At 43.8% G+C, this 20,330-nt stretch overlaps 1 protein-coding gene across 1 annotated transcript in view; it reads left to right on the forward strand.

Moving 5' to 3' along the window:
• COG6 (component of oligomeric golgi complex 6) overlaps positions 1–20,330 on the forward strand; it is a 113,944-nt gene extending 93,614 nt beyond the window's left edge. Inside the window, exons 18-19 of the mRNA XM_054719768.1 lie at positions 7,009–7,088; positions 18,986–20,330. Of these exons, the coding sequence (XP_054575743.1) occupies positions 7,009–7,088; positions 18,986–19,133 (228 nt within the window). The 3' untranslated portion in view covers positions 19,134–20,330. The remainder of the gene's footprint in view (positions 1–7,008; positions 7,089–18,985) is intronic.

Consider the following 20,330-nt stretch of genomic DNA (forward strand, 5'->3'; position numbering starts at 1 on the left):
AAAATATATTTAAACTCCTTTAACATTCTTATTTTCCTTCTTTTTAACTTTGAAAATAATTCTTTTTTAAAATCCTCACCTGAGGATATGTTTTTATTGATTTTTTAGCAAGAGAGGAAGGGAGAGAGACACACACAAGAGCAGAGATAGAGATAGAGAAGATGAGAGAGAGAGGAGAAAGAAACATTGATTGATTGTCTTTCATATGCACCCTGAGCGGAGATCAAATCCACAGCCTAGGATTATGCCTTGACCAGGAATTGAACCCACATTTTCTTGGAGTACAGGACGATGTTCCAACCAACTGAAACATGTGGCCAGGGTGAAAATAATTATCTCGGATATATTATGTGTCATTAAAGAAACAAAGTCTTGATTGAATTTGGTTTGTGATCTATCATCCTATCTAATAAAGAGGGAATATGCTAATTGACCATCATACCCTCACAAAGATGGCTGCGCCCACAGACAATAAGGAGGGAATAAGCTAATTGACTGCTATGCCTTCAAAGATGGCGGTGCCCACAGCCACAAGATGGCGGCGCCCAGTCCTCTCAGCCCCGCTGGGGCAGCAGGCGCACAGCACGGCTGGGCCCGTCCCCAGGTAGGTCCAGCCGCTCTGTGCGCCTGCCTCCGAAGTCCCCCAGTCCCCTCAGACCCCAGCCACACAGGGCTGGCCCGAGGCACAGCCAAGCCTCAGATGGCAGTTGCCCACCCGCCCAGGGCCAGCCCGAGAGACGACCAAATGACTAAACAAGCAGGCTGCGTGAGGCGACCAGGCCAGCAGGGGCTTTAGTGAGGGACGACCAAATGACTGAACAAGCAGGCTGCATGGGGTGGCCAGGCCAGCGGGGGTCCGTGAGGGGCAACCAGGCCAGCAGGGTGGGCAGTTGGGGGTGACTAGGACAGCAGGGGGGCAGTTGGGGGACGACCAAGCCGGCCGGGGGGGCAGTTAGGGGCAACCTGGCCAGCAGCAGGGGGGCAGTTATGGGGGACCAGGCAGGCAGGTAGGTGAACAATTATGAGACAGGGGTACAGGATTGTGAGAGGGATGTCTGACTGCCGGTGTAGAGGGGTGCCAGATTGGAGAGGGTGCAGTCTGGGCTGAGGGGACCCCCCGACGCATGAATTTGGTGCACCAGGCCTCTAGTTTTATATATAACTAACTGTCTGTTGCCTCCACTTGGATGCTTCAATTCAGCATCTCTAAAACTGAACTCTTATAACTCTTCCCTAGCCCCACCCTCAATCCCAGGTTCTTCCAAGTATTCTTAACTCACAATGGTAAGAGCATCTATCCATTTATTAGATCAACAGTTAATGACCAAGTATCTGCTGTTTTCTAGGCAACATACTAAGAATTGGGATGAAAAGACACATGATCTAGTAAAGGATGCAGCTGTTACACAACTAAATAAATGTCTAAATTATATAGTTATGATTTGTGATAATACTGTGAATTAAATTATACAGATCCAAAATTTGAGAGACAATTCTTTCATTCTGTCACTAACCAAATCTTGATAATTTTACTTTTTAATTCTCTCAAATTTTTCCTCTCCTCTTCACCTTTATTGCCCTACTAGAGGCCTGGTGCACAAAATTCATGCACTGGGTTCTTGGGGGGTCCCTCAGCCAGGCCTGTGCCCTCTCGCAGTGTGGGACCCCTCAGGTGATGTCCACCTGCTGGCTTAGGCCCAATCCCCCTGTGCCTAAACCGGCACTCAGACATTCCTCTCACAGTCCGGGGCTCTCGCAGTCCAGGACCCCTTGCTCCTTACCCCCTGCCTGCCCTCGCCACCTGTGAGCCCAGCTTCTGGCTGAGCAGGGGTGGGAGGGAGCGCCGCTCAACCAGAAGCTGGCTTGCTGCTCCTTAGCACTGGCCCTGCCTCCCACCCACTGGTTGGGGGGGCCGATCGGGGGCCGGGCCAGGTGGAGGAGGGGCCGTGGGAGGTTGAGGCGCCATGGTCACGCCCCATCCCACCTCTGTGAGGCACTGGGACCATGCAGTCCCCTCTCCTGCTGCCTCTGCAGAAAGTGCGGTGCCGGGACCAGGCCTATGCCACTGCCTCTCCTGCCGCCTCTGCGGAAGGGGGTGCTGGGACCGCCATGGCTGGCCTGGTGGCACAGGCTCGCTGGCCCCGCCCCCTGACCACTGGTTATTCAGGAAGGTCGTTCTTGCCTCAGCCGTCGCAGCTCTGGCTTCATCCGGAAGGTTGTCCAGAAGGATGTAGCTCTCTATTTCTTGTCCTTGCAACTACCATTACAACCTTCCCATCCATTCTTCTTGCTATAGCCACATTATCCCCTTGCTTCAGTGGTTTCCTAGTGCTTTTACAGTCAGAATTAAAATCATTTGAGAAAGCATACAAGTTGAACATTAACTATTAGCCATTCTCTTTCTGTCCTTAAGCCTTCATGCATTCCATCCCTATACTCCCTGAATCCCCCACCACACACACACTTAATGTCTATTCTTAAGATCTTACTTAAAATGTCAAACATACAGAATAGGTCTGTCCTTCCTGTTTATGCTTTTATAGTACTTTGGTTTCTTCCTTACTAGCATTTAACACAGTTTGTGAATATATATTTACTTACATTATTATTTGTTTACTACCTTTGTTTACTAGGCTGTTAGCTCTATGAGGCTAGGGACTGTCCTCTTTCACTCACCATTATATTTACATTACCTAATATAGTGTGTTTCTAATGGTAGATGTTTGGTAAATATTAGTTGAGTGAATAAATAACAAATACAATGGATTTAAGAAAGTAAGGTAGATTTGAAATTCGATGACTTTACTTCTTGCTAATATTATTGCTCAAAAGCTTGATGAGGGAGATGAAAATTAATGGCTAAGATTCAGAATTTTAAAAGTAGGCATTGCTGCCCTAACTGGTTTGGCTCAGTGGATAGAGCGTCGGCCTGTGGACTGCAAGGTCCCAGGTTCAATTCTGGTCAAGGGCATGTACCTTGGTTGCGGGCACATCCCTAGTAGGAGTTGTGCAGGAGGCAGCTGATCAATATTTCTCTCTCATTGATGTTTCTAACTCTCTATCCCTCTCCTTTCCTCTCTGTGTAAAAAAATCAATAAAGTATATTTTTTAAAAAGTAGGCATTTTGGGAGAAACCAAGATGGCGGCATAGGTTAAACACTTAACCTATAGCCGGGCACAACAATTTCAAAAATACAACTAAAAGTCAAAATGGACATCATCCAGAACCACAGGAAAGCTGGCGGACTGAAATGCCCACAACTAGAAAGAAAGAGAAAACCACAAGGATAATCAGAGGAGCCGTAAAAGCCTGAGGTATGGAGACACGGGCGGAGACACGAGCACGTGCGCGTGCAGAGAGGATGGAGCCAGAGAGGAAGGGGCGGCTGACGGCCTGGCCGGCGTTCACTAGCAGGAAGGAGATAAAAGCTCCAGATTGCGCTGAACCCCAGCTCCGACTGCACTGAACCCCAGTTCCGGGCGAAACCCTGGGAAGCCAGGCGCACGCTGGGGGAATGAATCTGGTCTATGGGGTGGAGGCACAGAGGAGCGGCGAAAGGCAGAGCTCCAGAGGCGCGCACGGGAAGGTGCGCAGAGGACGGACTGTTGCCTGCGCCACTGAATTGCCCTGCTGGGAAGGAGACAAAAGCGCCAGACTGCGCTGAGACCCAGTCCCAACTACACTGAAACCCAGTTCCAGACGAGAATCTGGGAATCCAGATTCATTAGGGGAGAGACTAGACTGTTTGGCAGCGGGCGAAACTCCAGGGCGCGTTTCTCTCAGAGGTGTTTGCAAGGAGTACAGAGGGACACAGACACAGGAACCTCATAGGGCGGGGCTGACAGGAAGCCAAGGTTGTAGGCTCCACCCTGTAACTCCGCCCCATCCAAGCTGAGCACAGAGGCTTTTCCCTGCTGAGTGCCTCAGGCAGTAGCTGACCTACACTACATTGGAGACCCAGAAACGAGGGCATCTACTGGTCGGTGTGAGATGACACCAGATTTCAACCACTCGCATAAGGGATACATTCAAGAGGCAGACTCAGTGAGCGCCAAAGTATTGCTGCACCAAGACCCGGCCCATAAACATGTCTCCTGCACAGCAACTCTTCCTTTATAGACAAAGAGTGTCCTCACGGCCAATTGGCCTGGAGGACAATTCCTCCCAGTGACACCAACAACAATCAAGACTTAACTGTACAAAGGAGGACCAAGATGGAGGCATAGGGCAGAAGCCTGATCGTTGCCTACCACAACAATTTTGAGACTATGACAGGAGAGCAGAGCAGACACCATCCAGAACCACCGGAGGGCTGGCTGAGCAGATGCTCTACAACTAGAATAAAAGAGAGGGGTACGCGGGATGATGCTGATGCCGGTGACCCAAAGTCCACACTTTAAGAACTACGGCTCAGGCGACACAATGGCGGCCTGGAACGTGCTCGGCGCAATTCCCCCGGCAGTCTCCGGCTGAGGGGACGGCTCCACTCGCTGCCAAGCACGGACAGACGAGCCCCTGGGATACATGGGATGGGAGACTCCGCGCTTGCTGACCTCCAAGTCCTTCAAGAATCTCAATGCCCGGAAGCGGCCAGGTGCGTACGCTCGGCGACCGGCCACCGCTGCAGACCCAAGGGCCGACGCAGCAACACCGGACCAGCCCGCCGCCGTGCACCGGGCACACAGGAGCTTCGCCGAGCCCGCCGCCCAACGAGTTCTGCGGCAGCCGCCCTGGAGCTCTGAAAAAATGGCCGAAGGAATTGCTGAGAGGAATTGACCAACAGGAATTGGGATCAAGAAGACGAAACCCCGCTGGGACCCGGGTCCGGGCGAGGCTGCGAGCCTCTGGGCTCAGGTGGGGTCACACGCCCTTGGGTCTAGGTGAGGCCTCACGCCCCTGGGTCTGGGTGAGGCCACGCGCCCCTGGGTCCAAGTGAAGCCGGATTCCGGGTCTGGGTGAGGCCGTGCGCCACTGGATCCAGGTGAGGCCACGCGACCCTGGGTCTGGGAGAGGTCACGCGCCCCTGGGTCCGGGTGAGGCCACGTGCCCCTGGGTCTAGGTTAAGCTAGATCCCGGGTTCAGGTGAGGCCGTGTACCCCTGGATCCAGGTGAGGCTGGGTCCCGGGCCCGGGTGAGGCCATGTGCCCCTGGGTCCGGGTGAGGCCACGCGCCCCTGGGTCTGGGTGAAGCTGGAGCCCGGGTCCCGGTGAGGCCATGTGTCCCTGGAACCGGGTGAGGCTGGGTCCTGGGTCCGGGTGAGGTCTCGCGCACCTAGGTCCGGTTGAGGCCACGCGCCCCTGGGTCTGGGAGAGGCCATGCGCCCCTGGGTCCGGATGAGTCCACGCGCCCTTGGGTCCGGGTTAAGCTGGATCCCAGGTCCAGGTGAGGCCACGCGCCCCTGGGTCTGGGAGAGGCCATGCGCCCCTGGGTCCGGGTGAGGCCATGTGTCCCTGTATCCGGGTGAGGCCTCGCACACCTAGGTCTGGGTGAGGCCACGTGCCCCTGGGTCTGGGATAGCCCACGTACCCCTGGGTCCGGGTGAGGCCACGCGCCCCTGGACCCGGGTGAGGCTGGGTCCCGGGCCCGGGTGAGGCCACGCGCCCCTGGGTCCGGGTGAGGCCATGTGCCCCTGGATCTGGGTGAGGCCATACGCCCCTGGGTCCGGGTGAGGCCACGCTCCTCTGGGTCTGGGTGAAGCCGGATCCCGGGTCCAGGTGAGGCCGTGTGCCCCTGGATCTGGGTGAGGCTGGGTCCCGGGCCCGGGTGAGGCCACGCACCCCTGGGTCTGGGTGAAGCTGGATCCCGGGTCCGGGTGAGGCCATGTGCCCCTGGATCCGGGTGAGGCTGGGTCCTGGGTCCGGGTGAGGCCGCGCGCACCTAGGTCCTGGTGAGGCCACGCACCCCTGGGTCTGGGAGAGGCCACGCGCCCCTTGGTCCGGGTGAGGCCACGTGCCCCTGGGTCTGGGAGAGGCCACGCACCCCTGGGTTCGGGGGAGGCCACGCGCCCCTCTGTCTGGGTGAAGCTGGATCCCGGGTCCGGGTGAGGCCGTGTGCCCCTGGATCTGGGTGAGGCCGTGTGCCCCTGGATCCAGGTGAGGCCACGCACCTCTGGGTCCGGGTGAAGCCGGATCCCGGGTCTGGGTGAGGCCGTGTGCCCCTGGATCCGGGTGAGGCTGGGTCCCGGTCCCGGGTGAGGCCACGCGCCCCCTGGGTCTGGGTGAGGCCACGTGCCCCTGAGTCCGGGTGAAGCCGTGCCCCTGGGTCCGGCCGAGACCAAACCAGAGGGAGTCGGACCTCCGTTACCACCATTTGTCCACCATCCAGAGCTGAGGGGTCAGTGCTGACATGTACACATAAGGAACTGGTGGACATTGAAATTGGGTCTCAAAAGAACTGTTGGTCCAGAAAGAAACTCACTACAGACTGATTCATTTGCCTGTCAGCATAACTATTATTGCTCGTCTCACATTCAGTTCTTATAAGTATATCTCTAGTGACACATGATCTCGCTCATCTAGGGGAAATGATGAACAACATAGACTGATGAACAAGAACAGAACCAGAAACAAGGAGGCATCGATCGGACTATTGGGCCTCAGAGGGAGGATAGGGGAGGGTGGGGGGGGGGGGGAGAGATCAACCAAAGGACTTGTGTGCATGCATATGAGCCTAACCAATGGTTAAGTTCAACAGGGGGTTGGGGAATCCGTGGGGAGGGGTGTGGGATGGGAATGGGGGGATGAGGACAAATATATGACACCTTAATCAATAAAGAAATTAAAAAAAAAAAGTAGGCATTTTGGTTATTGACTACATTAAAAAGCTGACACTTTTAGGGAGTTCAGTTAGAATGTTTAAGGAAGTAACTCATTTTGATCACAAAGAATTTGTTATTTGGAATGTGGGAGTTTGCTGAATATTTAACGCTTAAAAGCTACGGTAATATATTTTGAGTTGTCTGTTAGGAAATATGCGAACTTTATTTTACATTTCTCTGTTTCATTTAGGTTCAGTTTGATCGTTACCTATCAGCCCCAGACAACCTGTTAATGCCACAGTTGAATTTCCTTCTAAGTGCCACAGTAAAGTAAGTATATCTTGATTCCAATTAGTTGGTAAAGATTCACATAATTTTAAATATTTAGCACCTTTCTTTGAAACAAAATTATTTTCATTAATAGGAAACTTACTATTGAAGATCTATAGTTCTCAACCATTTTTTCTGCCTCAACACCTCTAAGAGAGCAGATCTTACCCTGTTTGTATTTATTCCTTGCATGCATATAACTCCAAAATCTCTCTTTAGTGAATTATTTTTTAAATTAACATGAATATAATTGGAGCTATGTAACCATAATACCAAATTCCCATATGTTAACAAACATGTTACAGTGACATGGGATATGTCATGGAATATTCATTGTGTCATGCAGATAAGCTACTTTATAGATTGTTTTGGACCTACACAATTTCTGTAGATATATTATAAAATTGTTCAGTATTATATATTTATCAGGAATGTGTTCAGGACAAAGAACTGTAAACATTAAAACGTTATGCTATTACTAGAGGCCCAGTGCATGAATTTGTGCATGGGTGGGGTCTGGTCAGCCTGGCCCCAATCAGCAGATCAGGGCCAGGCCTGTCAGGAGGAGGAGAAGGCTGAAGGTTGGCCGGTTAGGCACATCCTCGATTAGTGTGTGTGTGGGGGCCCGATCAGGGGTGGAGCTGGCTGGGGAAGGGGCTGTAGGCCGATCAGGGTGGTAGGGGCCATCGAGAGTGGAGTTGGCTGGGGGGAGGGGCTGCAAGAGGTTGGCCGGCTGGCCCCACCCCCTATTGGGGTAGGGGGGACGATCAGGGGCTGGGCCAGCTGGGGAGGAGGGGCTGCAGGCCAGTAGGGGTGGTGGGGGCCCATTGGGGGCAGGGCTGGCCAGGGGGAGGGGCTGCGGGCCAATTGGGGAGGGGCAGGCCAGTAAGGGGGAAGGGCCGCAGAGGACGGTTGGCCAGCCACTCTGCCCTCGATGGGGTGGGAGAGTCCAATCAGGAGTGGGGCCGGCTGGCCAACCTCCCACAGCCCCGCCCCCCAGCCAACCCCACCCCCCGATTGGGCCAGTTCACTGGCCGCTGTGGGCATCATAGAGACTGGTCAATCCAGTCACTCCTTACGGTATTCTGGTTGCTGGCTTTTTATGTATATAGACTACTGGCCCTGGTGCATGAAATTTGTGCACAGAGGGTGTGTTCCCTCAGCCAAGTGGGACATCCCTCTCGAAATCTGGGATTGCTGGCTCCTAACCGCTCACCTGCCTGCCTGCCTGATTGCCCCTAACTGCCTCTGCCTGCCTGCCTAATCGCCCCTAACTGCCCTCCCCATCTGGCCTCATCTCAACCCCAACTGCCCTCCCCTGCAGGCCTGATCTCGCTCTCAACTGCCCTCCCCTGCTGGCCAATTTGGTTCTGATTCTTCGTTTTCTATTCCAGTCAGCGTCAAAAGCTCCACATCCTAGGCAGCCATTTGCTCCTCACAGTTGACCCAGATTTAGTTCTGATTGGTCGGTTTCTATGCCAGTCAGTGTCAAAAGCTCCACCTCCTAGGCAACCATTGGCTCCTCACAATTCACCCAGATTTGGTTCTGATTGGTCAATTTCTATGCCAGCCAGTGTCTCCGGGCCTATCTCTGGGCCTGATCAGAGAGGCGGGTCTGATCAACAGCCCCCACAGAGGCCCGGAGAGAAACAGAGGCGTGGCTGCTGTCGAAGCCCAGAGAGAAAGAGAGAGGCAATGGCTGATCAACAGCTGCCACAGAGGCTGCGGACTAGACCCTGGCTCTCTCTCCGGGTCTGATCTTTTGACTATATTACCTATATGTTGTACTTTACCTCTCCATGATTATTTTTATAGCTGGAAATTTGTCCTTAATCCCTTTCACCTTTTTCACCCATTTCTGCACCTCTCCTTCCATCAGTTGACCATCAGTTCTCTTTATCTATGAGTTTGTTTCTGTTGTGTTTGTTCATTTGCTTTTTAGATTCCACATATAAGTGAAATCATGATATTTGTTTTTTTTTTCTTTTGTCTATATTGTTGCACACATGGCAATATTTCATTCTTATTCTATTTTATTTATTTGCCACTTACTCTTTATTCAGTCATCTATCGATGGACACTTAGGTTGCTTCTGTATCTTGGGTATTGTAAATAATGCTGCAAAGAATATAGGGGTGCAAATGTCTTTTCGAATTAGTGTTTTGGGTTTCTTCGGATAAATACGCAGAAGTGGAATTGCTGGGTCATATGGTAGTTCTATTTTTAAATTTTCAATGAGCTTTCATACTATTTTGTAGCATGCCTGCATCAATTTACAGCCCTGCCAACAGTGCACGAGGGTTCCATTTTCTCCACATTCTTGCCAACATTTGTTTGTTGATTTATTGATGATGGCCATTCTCCCAGGTCTGAGGAGATATCTCATTGTGGTTTTAATTTGCATTTCTTTAATGATTAGTGATTGAGCATCTTTTCATGTCTTTTGGCTACCTGTATACCCTCTTTGGAAAAATGTCTATTAAGGTCCTTTGCCCTATTTTCAATTGGATGGTTTGTCTTATCTGTGTTGTATGAGTTACTTATATATTTTGGATATTAACCCCTTTTCAGATGTATCATTGGTGAATATCTTCTTCCATTGACTAGATTGTCTTTAGGTTTTGTTGATGATTTCCTTCACTGTACATAAACTCTTTAGTTTAATGTAGTTGTTTTTGTTTGTTTTTTCTTTCTCTTTTGTTTCTCTTGCCCAAAGACATATATCCAAAAAAGATATTACTAAGAGTTCTGTCAAAGAGTTTACTGCCTATGTTTTCTTCTAGGAGTTTTATGGTTTCAGGTCTTACAATTAAGTTTTTAATCCATTTTGAGTTTTATCTTGTATATGGTATAAGAAAGTGATCCAGTTTATACTTTTGCATGTGTCTGTGCAGTTTTTCCAGCACCGTTTATTGAAGAAACTATCTGCCTTCTTTGTCAAAGAACAATTGATTATATCGGTATGGTCTTATTTCTGACTTCTCTATTCTGTTCCATTGATCTTTGTATCTGTTTTTATGCCAGTACCTTGCTGCTTTGATTACTGTAGCCTAACTTGATATCAGGTAGTATGATACCTCCAACTTTGTTCTTCTTTTTCAAGATCACTTTGACTGTTTGGGGTCTTTTGTGATTTCATATAAATTTTAGGATTATTTGCTCTAGTTCTGTGAAAAATGATATTTGGTATTTTGATTGGATTGAATCTGCAGATTACTTTGAATAGTATGGACATTTTAACAATGCTAATTCTTCCTATCCATGAGCACAGTATTTGTATCATTTATTTGTATCTTCTTCAATTTCTTTCTTCAATGTCTTATAGTTTTGCAGGTGCTGGTCTTTTACCTCCTTGCTTAAATTTAGTTCTAGTTATTTTTTTATACTATTATAGATGGGATTGTTTTCTTAATATCTCTTTCTGATAGTTTGTTATTGGTGTATAAAAGTGCAACTGTTTTCTGAATATTAATTTTGTACAACATCACTAATCATGAACCAAATTCATTTATCATTCTAATAGTTTTGTGGTAGAGTCTTTCTTTCCGAATGTTCCCCCACGTCCCGCATGGTTCAGGGTTCAGGTTCAGGGTTTGGGTTCGGGCTCTGGAGGAGGCCGTGTGCAAATGAGAGACAAGACAAGATAATAATTTGGGAATTGGGGGCCAGGCAGAAGCCCAAGGAAGGACTCCGCTTTGCTCTGGCCTTGCCATCCCTTTTATTCAGGTTTGGGATACACCCTTAGCCCTTAGGCAGGCAATTCCAGTAATAGCTCGGTGATAGCCCATCAGCAAGGATTTACATAAGACTAAAAGGTGGAAGTTGCTTCAGCTACTTTTGTCTCAACTAGACAGTGAGTGTATGGCTGTGACCTTTGCCAGAGCTCAAGGTCTCCAGCCTTCCGGGTTCCTTGTCCACACCTCTCTGCTAGTGAAGACAATGGGTGGCTTCCCACAGTTCTTTATATATAGTATCATATCACCTGCAAATAATGACAATTTTATTTCTTCCTTTTCAGATTGGATGCCTATAACTTATTTTTCTTATCTGATTACTGTGGCTAAGACTTCCAACCGTGTTGAATAAGGGTGGTGAAAGTGGACATCTTGTCTTATTTCTGATCTTAAGGAAAATGCTTTTAGCTTTTCACTTTTGTGTCTGATGTTGGCTGTGGGTTTGTAATATATGGCCTTTATTATGTAGAGGGTATGTTCTTTTTATTCCCACTTTGCTAAGAGTTTTATCATAAACTAGAGGCCCGGTTTATGAAAATTTATGCACTGGAGGGGGGTCTCTCAGCCCGGCCTTCCCCCTCTCACAGTCTGGGAGCCCTTGGGTGGGAGGCGACCTGGCAATCAGGGGAAGGCGATGCCCCATCATACCTCTGCTGCTGCCACTGCCGGCAGCGCAAGCCTCAGCAGGCCCTGGTTACCTGAGCCTGAGGCGGCCCTGGGCAGCTGGGCAGCTGCCATACGAGGCTTGCCTGTGCCTCGGGCTGGTCCTGGGTGGCTGGGGGGCCAAGGGGACTGGGGAACTCTGGAGGTGGCTGGCCCGGCCTTGCCGCATGTCTGCTGCCCCAGCGGGGCTGAGGGGACTGGGCACCACCATCTTGTGTCTGTGGGCGCCGCCATCATTGAGGGTGTGACAATCAATTAGCATTTTCCCTCCTTATTGGCTGTGGGTGTTGCCATCTTTGTGGTGGCATATTCCCTCTTTATTAAATAGGATGGATGCCAGATTTTATCAAATGCTTTTCTTCATCTGTTGATATCAGCATTTGATTATTATCTTTTATTTTGTTTATGTGGTATATTGTATTCATTAACCCTTTGCGCTTGCTTGCTTTTTTCTCGACCGATTCCTTTATTCTAATGCTAACTGTGTTGAGTCACACTCGACATCCAAGTGCAAAAGGTTAATTTGTTGATACTGAACATTCTTGCATCCCAGGAATAAATTCCACCTAATTATGGTATATTATCTTTTTAATGTATTGCACAATTCAGTTTGTTAACATTTTGTTGAGGGTTTTTGCATCTATGTTCATCAGGGATATTAAATTAGCATGTAATTTTCTTGTTTTTTGTAATGGCCTTAGAATCAGGGTAATGCTGGCTGGCCTCATAAAATGAGCTTGGGAGCCTTCTCTCCTCTTGAAATTTTTGTAATAGTTTGAGAAGGATAGGTGATAGTTCTTTGAATTGATGGTAAAATTAACCTGTGATGCTATTCATTCCAGAACTTTGTTGGGAATTTTTTACATGCAGTGTTTTGATTTTGTTAGTAGTAATTGGTCTGTTCATATTTTTGGTTTCTTCCAGACAAAACCTTGAAAATTTGTATATCTCTAAGAATTTCTCCATTTTGGGGGGGTTGTCCCATTTGTTGACATATGATTGTTCATAGTATTTCCATCTAATCCTCTGTATTTCTGTGGTGTCAGTTATCACTTCTCTTTCATTTCTGACTTTATTTATTTGGCTTTTTTTTTTCTTGATAAGTCTGGCTAAAGGCTTATCAATTTGGTTTATCTTTTTTTTTTAATTTTATTGATTTTTACAGAGAGGAAGAGAGAGGGATAGAGAGTTAGAAACATCGATGAGAGAGAATCATCGATCAGCTGCCTCCTGCACACCCCCTACTGGGGATGTGCCCGCAACCAAGGTACATGCCCTTGACCGGAATCGAACCTGGGACCTTTCAGTCCGCAGGCCGACGCTCTATCCACTGAGCCAAACCGGTTTTGGCTGGTTTATCTTTTCAAAGAACAAGATATTGGTTTATTTTATTTTGGTCTCTATTTTGTTTATTTCCACTGTTATCTATATTATTTTCTTATTTCTACTCACTCTGGGCTTTCTTTGTCTTTTTTCCTAGTTTCTATAATATCTATAAGGTTAGATATTTTTATTTGAGATTTTTCTTGTTTCTTGAAACCAAGGCCTCCTGCTATGAATTTTTCTCTTAGAACTGCTTTGGCTGTGTCTAATAGATTTGGAGTCATTGTGCTTTTACTTTCATTTGTCTCAAGGTATCTTTTGATGATCTTGTTAACCCATTTATTTTTTATTAACATATTATTTAGTCTACACATGTTTGTGTGATTTTCAGTTGTTTTTTTCTAATTGACTTTTGGTTTGATATCATTGTGATCAGAAAAGATGCTTGATATTATTTCAGTCTTTTTAAATTCATTGAGACTTGATTTGTGGCCCAATATGTGGTCTCTCCTGGAAAATATACCATGTGCTCTTGAAAAGAATATATACTCTGCTTAGTTGGGGAGAAATATTTTAAAATATCAATTAAGGCCATCTGGTCTAATGTATCATCTGAGGCCATTGTTTCCCTTTTTATTTTCTGTCTGGATGATATACTCATTGATGTCAAATGGGATTTATATAGATGTTTCCATGTGTTATATCCTTTTGTTGGATTGATCCCTTTATCATAATATGCCCTTCTACCCCAGCCTTTTTTGTATCTATTTGCATGAGATATCTTATTTCAAGGAATACCTCTTAATTAGAATTTTTTCTTCCTTATTGTTCATAAAAATTAAAAATAAAGTTTTTAATTAGCAGGGGTATTTAGCATATATGGTTTTATCTGAGAACTCAGATTTTTAAAATTTCAAATCAAATGTTTGTCTTTTACTGAAGATATATTTTAGCCTTATGTTTACTTTTATTGTCACATTGTTTAATAGTAGTAATATGAATTTTGTTATTAAAAAAAGTTAAATGAATATAGATTTTAGTACATCATTTTAAAATGTACTTGGTGGCTTTGTAAACTGAGGAGCAGAGTGAAGAAGCCCTGTACCATCAAATAGCAACATTTAAAGTTATATTATTAATTAGTTGTATTAGCTTAATTTTATTTAATTACATGTGCCTTAGCAGTATTGTTTTATTCTGTTTATTTCTCCATTGCAGATTTACAATGGTTTGTTTTTTTTAGCTGCATTATTCTTTATAGACATTTGTAATCTAGTTTAATGTTTTGAGTGTTTTTACTGTAGTTGATTTCTAATTTCATTCCATTCTGGTATGGGAAGATGCTTGATATGATTTCAGTCTTCTTGAACTTGTAGAGACTTGTTTTGTGGTCTATCTTTGAGAATGACCCATGTGCACTTGAGAAGAATGTGTAATCTGCAGCAGTGGTGTGAAATGTTTTTTGAATATTAATTAAATCCATCTGATCCAGTGTGTCATTTAGAGTCACTGTTTCCTTGTTAAGTTTTATCTGGAAGGTCTATCCAGTGAAGTCAGTGCGGTGCTACTGTCCCCTACTATGACTGTATTGCTCTTGATCTCTACCAGAAGGTCCTCTATAAAGTGTTTTAATATACTTAGGTGCTCCTGTATTCGGTGCATATACTAGTATGTTTACCAGAGTTATATCCTCTTGTTAGATCGATCCCTTTAGAAATATGCAGTGGCCTTTGTTGTTTTGTGTAATGGCCTTCATTTTGAAGTCTATTTTGTCAGATATGAGTATTGCTATCCTAGCTTTTTTTGTTTTGTTTTGTTTACATTTGCAAGGTAAGTTTTTTCCACCCCTTCATTCTCATCCTGTGTGAGTCTTTTGTTCTGAGGTGGGATTCTTGTAGACAGCATATTTGGGTCATGTTATTCAGTCACCCTTTGTCTTTTGATTGGAGCATTTAACACATTTACATTTAAGGTTCTTATTAATAGGTACTTACTTATTGCCATTTTAATTCCTTATGCTTGTGTTTCTCTCTCTCTATTCTCATTACAGCAGTTCCTTTAGCATTTCTGGCAGTGTTGGTTTGGTGGTGTTAAACTCCTTTACCCTTTTTTTTTATGTGTGTCTGGGAAGCTCTTTATTTAACCATCTATTTTGAATGATAGCCTTGCTGGATATAATAATCTTGGTTTCACATCATTGCTATTCATTACCTTGAGTATTTCATGCCATTCCCTTCTGGCCTGTAGAGTTTCTGATGAGAAATCCGCTGACAGCCTCATGGGAGCTCCTCTGTAGGTAACAAGTTGCTTTTCTTTTGCTGCCTTTAAGATTTCCTCTTTGTCTTTAATTTTTGGCATTTTAATTATAATGTGTCTGGGCATGGGCCTATTTGGGTTCTTCTTGCTTGGAACTTCGTGCATCCTGGACTTGTGTGACTTTTTCCTTCACCAGGTTAGGGAAGTTTTCTGCCATTATTTCTTCAAACAGATTCTCTATCCCTTGCTCTTTCTCTTTTCCTTCTGGCTCTTCAGTTATGTGAGTATTGTTACACTTCATGTTGGTCCACAGCTCCCTTAAGCTGTCCTTCTGTTTTTTAATTGTTTTTCCTTTTGGTTCTCTGATTGAGTGATTTTTTTTTCTACCCTGTCTTCTAATTCACTGATCCGATCCTTGACTTCCCCTAATCTGCTGTGTATTCTTTCCAATGTGTTCTTTATTATGCTATTTCATTCTTTCTTTATTATGCTTTTCATTCTTTATTTCCAACTGTTCTTTTTTTAATAGTTGCTATATCTTTTCTCATGCTGTTGAGCATCTTTACCATCATGATTCTGAACTCTATATTGGTAAATTTCTTAACTTCATTTTGTTTAGCTCTTCTTTTAGAGAATTTTCTTGTACTTTCATTTGGGGCTTGTTTTTTGTCTCCCCATTTTGGCTGCCTGTTTGGGTTTGTGTCTATGTATTAAGTAGATCTGCTATGATTCCAATCTCTAGTGTAGGACAGTGTCAGACACTATTTTTACTGGCCCTGAGTACCCTGTTTTCAGCAATCCACAGCTCATGCCTCCCTGTGCTGGGGCTGGGTGCCTCTGGAAAGGACCAAGATGTGCACCATGGACTGCTTTTTTAGCGTGGGGCTTAGAAGGAGATCAGGCAAAGACTCAAAGCCTCCAGAGATCCTCCTCTGCCTACAGTCTGATTGTTATCAGCATAGATTCGCCCTAGACTACCAAACCACAGGGTGGGTTAGAGGTCTTCCAACAGGGTGTGGCAATTGCCTTTCCCCCAGGCCAAAACCATCTGCATAGCAAAGGTCCCTGGGAGAAATGCGTCTGCTGCAGCAGCATGAAGGAATGAATCAACACAGGAAACCAGGGAGGCTAACCTTCAAGCTCCAACCCTAGAGCCCCAAACCCTGTACTCTCCTCACACAGCTTCAGTCCACTCTGCCCTCCCTCTGCCAGAGCCCAAGCTGAGTGGTTGCACATGAAATTTTGTGTGTTGGCCCTTTAAGAGGGTGCCTGCATTTCTAGCCATCTCTCCCTGGCAGACAACAACCCTACTGCTTTTCACAGCCAGGTGTTAATGTGCTTTGGGCTGGGGAGCCAAGCTGGGGTTAGACCCCAGACTTCTCAGTGGGAAGCCACCACAGCTATCCCTCAGGAACCTCAGCTGGTATCCAGCCCAGCCACCCCTTTAGCATCTCCACATTTCCTACCAATCTCTGTGCGGTCTCCACTTTCCGTCCTTGGTTATCAGGGTTCTCTCCAGCTAGTCTTCAGTTGATTTTTCAGGGTGGCTTTTCTGTATTTTAATTGTATTTCCAGTTTGGTCCTGGGAGATTGTCAGTATAGCTTCCACTTACTTTGCCGCCATTCTTAATCTCTATATGATCCAATTTAATTTAAAAATAGATATGTGCCCTGAGTTATAAGTAAACTTAAAATTTGTCATCATTTGGACTTGGAAGTAAAATTTAAAATTTATTACTTCAAAATATTCAGTAATTCATTCTACATTTACCAGTTACCTAGATTTTTTTATAATAGTATTTTTATTCATTATTGTACCTTATTCTGATTATAGACTGATGAGAAGGAATAGCCTTGTTACTTTGTGTTTTTATGTATATGTTTAAATATACACTATATTTAGATTGAGTATAGATTTTAGGGTATAAAGTGAAAGTAATAAATGCTTTATCAGTATATATCCCTTGAAGTTTGTCCTAATTGTTTTTAAGTAAAGAGCTAAATGCTATATCTAAAATATCTTCTTTGATTTGATGCATAATGGGTATCAAATAGATCTTATATTTCACACATTAAAAAAATACCAGTTTATAGTGTTTCTCAGCTATTTCATTTTCGGAAAAAAACATTTTGCATCTTCTTGATGCACTCATTGTTAAGCTCAATCAATTACAGGAATGATCATCAATTGATAGATCAAAAAATATTTTAAAGCCTCATCCAGTTAAGCAAATTTCCAAACCAGTTTCCACATTTTTTCTTCCAACAAAGGTTAGTATAACTAGTGGCATTACTCCTCTCTGCTCAGAGAATTTACTCAGCGTATTTTCATTTTTTCCTACTCTCCTTTTGGAAGCTTTACCAATTTGCGGGAAACAATCAATTTGCTTTAATGCACCAAGTGTCTTACAAATATATTCTTTTGGTTATGGACATTCCAGAAACAGAGAAATTATTTCTAGCTCTGGGGATCAGAGAAGACTTTGTAGAGAATATATTATTACTGAGAATTAAGGGCATTTAGAGGTGGTTGAGAGGTAGGCATTTCAGGCAAATGAAGGGACATGAGCAAAGGAATTGAAGTCAGCAAGAACAGGCAAGAGAGGATATTCAGGAATTTCTTTGAACTGCAGAATTACAGTAGTGATATAGAAAGTATTTTAAGGATTTTGAATGACAGGGTAAGAAATTGTGACTTCTCTGAAACCGGAAGAAGCTGTTAAAGCTCTCTGAAGGAAGGCCCTGGGAAAGGAGAGCCATGATAAAAGATACACTTTAGAAAGATTGACAGAAGTGCTTATGATAAATTTAATGTGGAAAATACTAGAAGGGGAAAGACCAGATAGGAGTTTTCTATGTACTCCAGGTGAGAGTTCATTAAAGTCTAAACTGAGGTAATGGAACATGGCTCTGCCATTGACGGAAATAAAAAACACAGCAAAAAAAAAAAAAAAGTAGGTTTTGGAGTAAAGCTTGAAAGATACATTTTAATTTAGTTATTATAAAAATCAGGAAAAAAGTGTCAGTAGTTTTCATAAAATGTTACATAAATAGAAGTAGCTGGGGATGATAAGAAATAAATGCCATGAAAACATGGAGAGAGTTGATACATATTTAATGAGCCCAATAGTATTTTTTCCTGGCCAGATATATTTTTCAAAATATTTGCTTTAGTTTATTTAAAATGATTTCTATTATTTTTATGTGCTTATGTACAAACGCACATTTGTGACAATGCTGTGATTTGTTATAGGCAAGTGTCAGATTATTTTAGCCTGGTAATATGAACAGGGAGATGAGAAATCTAGATGTAGTTGTTGGTGTAGGAGCTACAGGCAAACCTCAGAGATATTGTGAGTGCAGTTCCAGACCACTGCAATGAAAAGAGTATCACAATAAAGTGAGTTGATTTTGCCTTCATTTTATAAAAAAATGCAACATCTATGAAGCACAGTGAAGCAAAACACAATAAAACAAGGTCTGTTAGTATAAGTGAAAAGGCAGTTTATTGTAAGTTATTCTGAGATTTGAAGTATTAATCAGTTTGAATAATTGTAAGCCTCTTTCTTTAATGTGTTATCAGTTGTGTTTGCAAAATCAGTACATTGATGGTGGGTCACAGTTTCTGTTTCTTGTTTATATATCAGGCACTGTTCCAGCCCAAAAGATACATAGCAGAGAACAAAATACAGCCCCTGCCTTCCTGAAACCTACATACTAATCGGGAAAATTTAACAAAGAAATAATAAATATAAAACCATTTTTTATACCAAAACCAAGATAGGTAACTTGTAGCAGTACAATGATTTTTTATCGATATGATAATTATGAAAATGAAATACATTGATTTAAATGTGAAGCTTTCTTACAATTCTTAGTATTTTTAAATTATGTTTTCATATTTTGTTTGTTTACCAATAGAGAGCAGATCATCAAACAGTCTACTGAGTTAGTCTGTAGAGCCTATGGTGAAGTGTACACTGCCGTGATGAATCCAGTCAATGAATACAAAGATCCAGAGAGCATTCTACACCGATCGCCGCAGCAAGTGCAGACACTTCTCTCCTGATTATATTATTTGAATGTTAGCAAAATGTTGCATTCCTAGAACACTGAAGGTTTTCTTGGTATTTAGTCGGTTAATCTTTACTTTGAAATTTGATAGTTACAGTTTTCTTTGTGTCAAAAGATTGTAAGTCCCAATAATTACTTTCTTTGGTCACAATATTGTGGAAGTAAGTAACATATGTTGACCTGAATTAGTGTTGCTCCATTTCTACTCTCTATAGAGATGCTCTGTTATCTGCTAGCCACCTCTCCAGCTCTGCAGTTTCCCCTCTATTCTGGAATATGATTGTATGGGGAAAAAGTAGTAGATGAAGTTGGAAGGATTTTTTTTTTTTACAAGATCAGTTTTAAATTAACTATATCTAAAAAAAATAGATTTAAGAATTAGTATGAGGATATGACCTAACAAATGTCTCTTTACCTAAAGATTTGTTTGCTTTCTCATTAGTTATGTGAGTAGGTACACTTAAACTGAGGAGCAGAAATCTACACTCAGCAAAAGCAGGGAGGGAAAGAAATAATTTAAACAGTGTGGATTCCACTCTGTGTATGCCTTGGGCTTAATTCAACGTGAAGTTTAGCACTTAGAATGGGGTTTAGGTGTGTAGGCATTCTGTGCTGCATGTAACTCTAGTATTTAAAGATAGATATTTGTTATACAATGTGAACTCTAAATACAACCAGGTACAAATTTTGTCTGATGTTCAAACCAAAGAAATAATGATCTACTCTAACTGTGGAAGAAAAATGCCAGAGTAGCAATTGCTAATTGACATTAATTGATATCTATCTCCATGGTGGCTGGCCCCTTACCAAGAATGATTTGGGTTCTCACTTTAGAACTCTATCTATGAGTAATACTCAAAATCACTGTGTATTTTTAAAAAATAAATTTCAGTGTTTCATGTGACCTTGCTTTGTTGGTAAGATTTTGAGAATAATTCTTATTAGCAAAATATCTTAATTTCTGGTAAATCAACCAAAAGACGTCTTGAATTATAAATTAGAAAACCAAAGCATAAGGAAAAGTTGACTAGGTTAAGATATTTTGAAAAGTAGTAAGATAAAATTAACACTTACATTAAAATATATATAACAAATTAGTATTTGCAGTACATAGCCTATTCACCTCTCTGAAATTTATAATTATTTATATTAAGTGATTATCTTGGAGCAAGAAGATTATATATCATTTCTT

Source organism: Eptesicus fuscus, chromosome 8 (genome assembly GCF_027574615.1).
Source record: "Eptesicus fuscus isolate TK198812 chromosome 8, DD_ASM_mEF_20220401, whole genome shotgun sequence".
Classification (NCBI taxonomy): domain Eukaryota; kingdom Metazoa; phylum Chordata; class Mammalia; order Chiroptera; family Vespertilionidae; genus Eptesicus; species Eptesicus fuscus.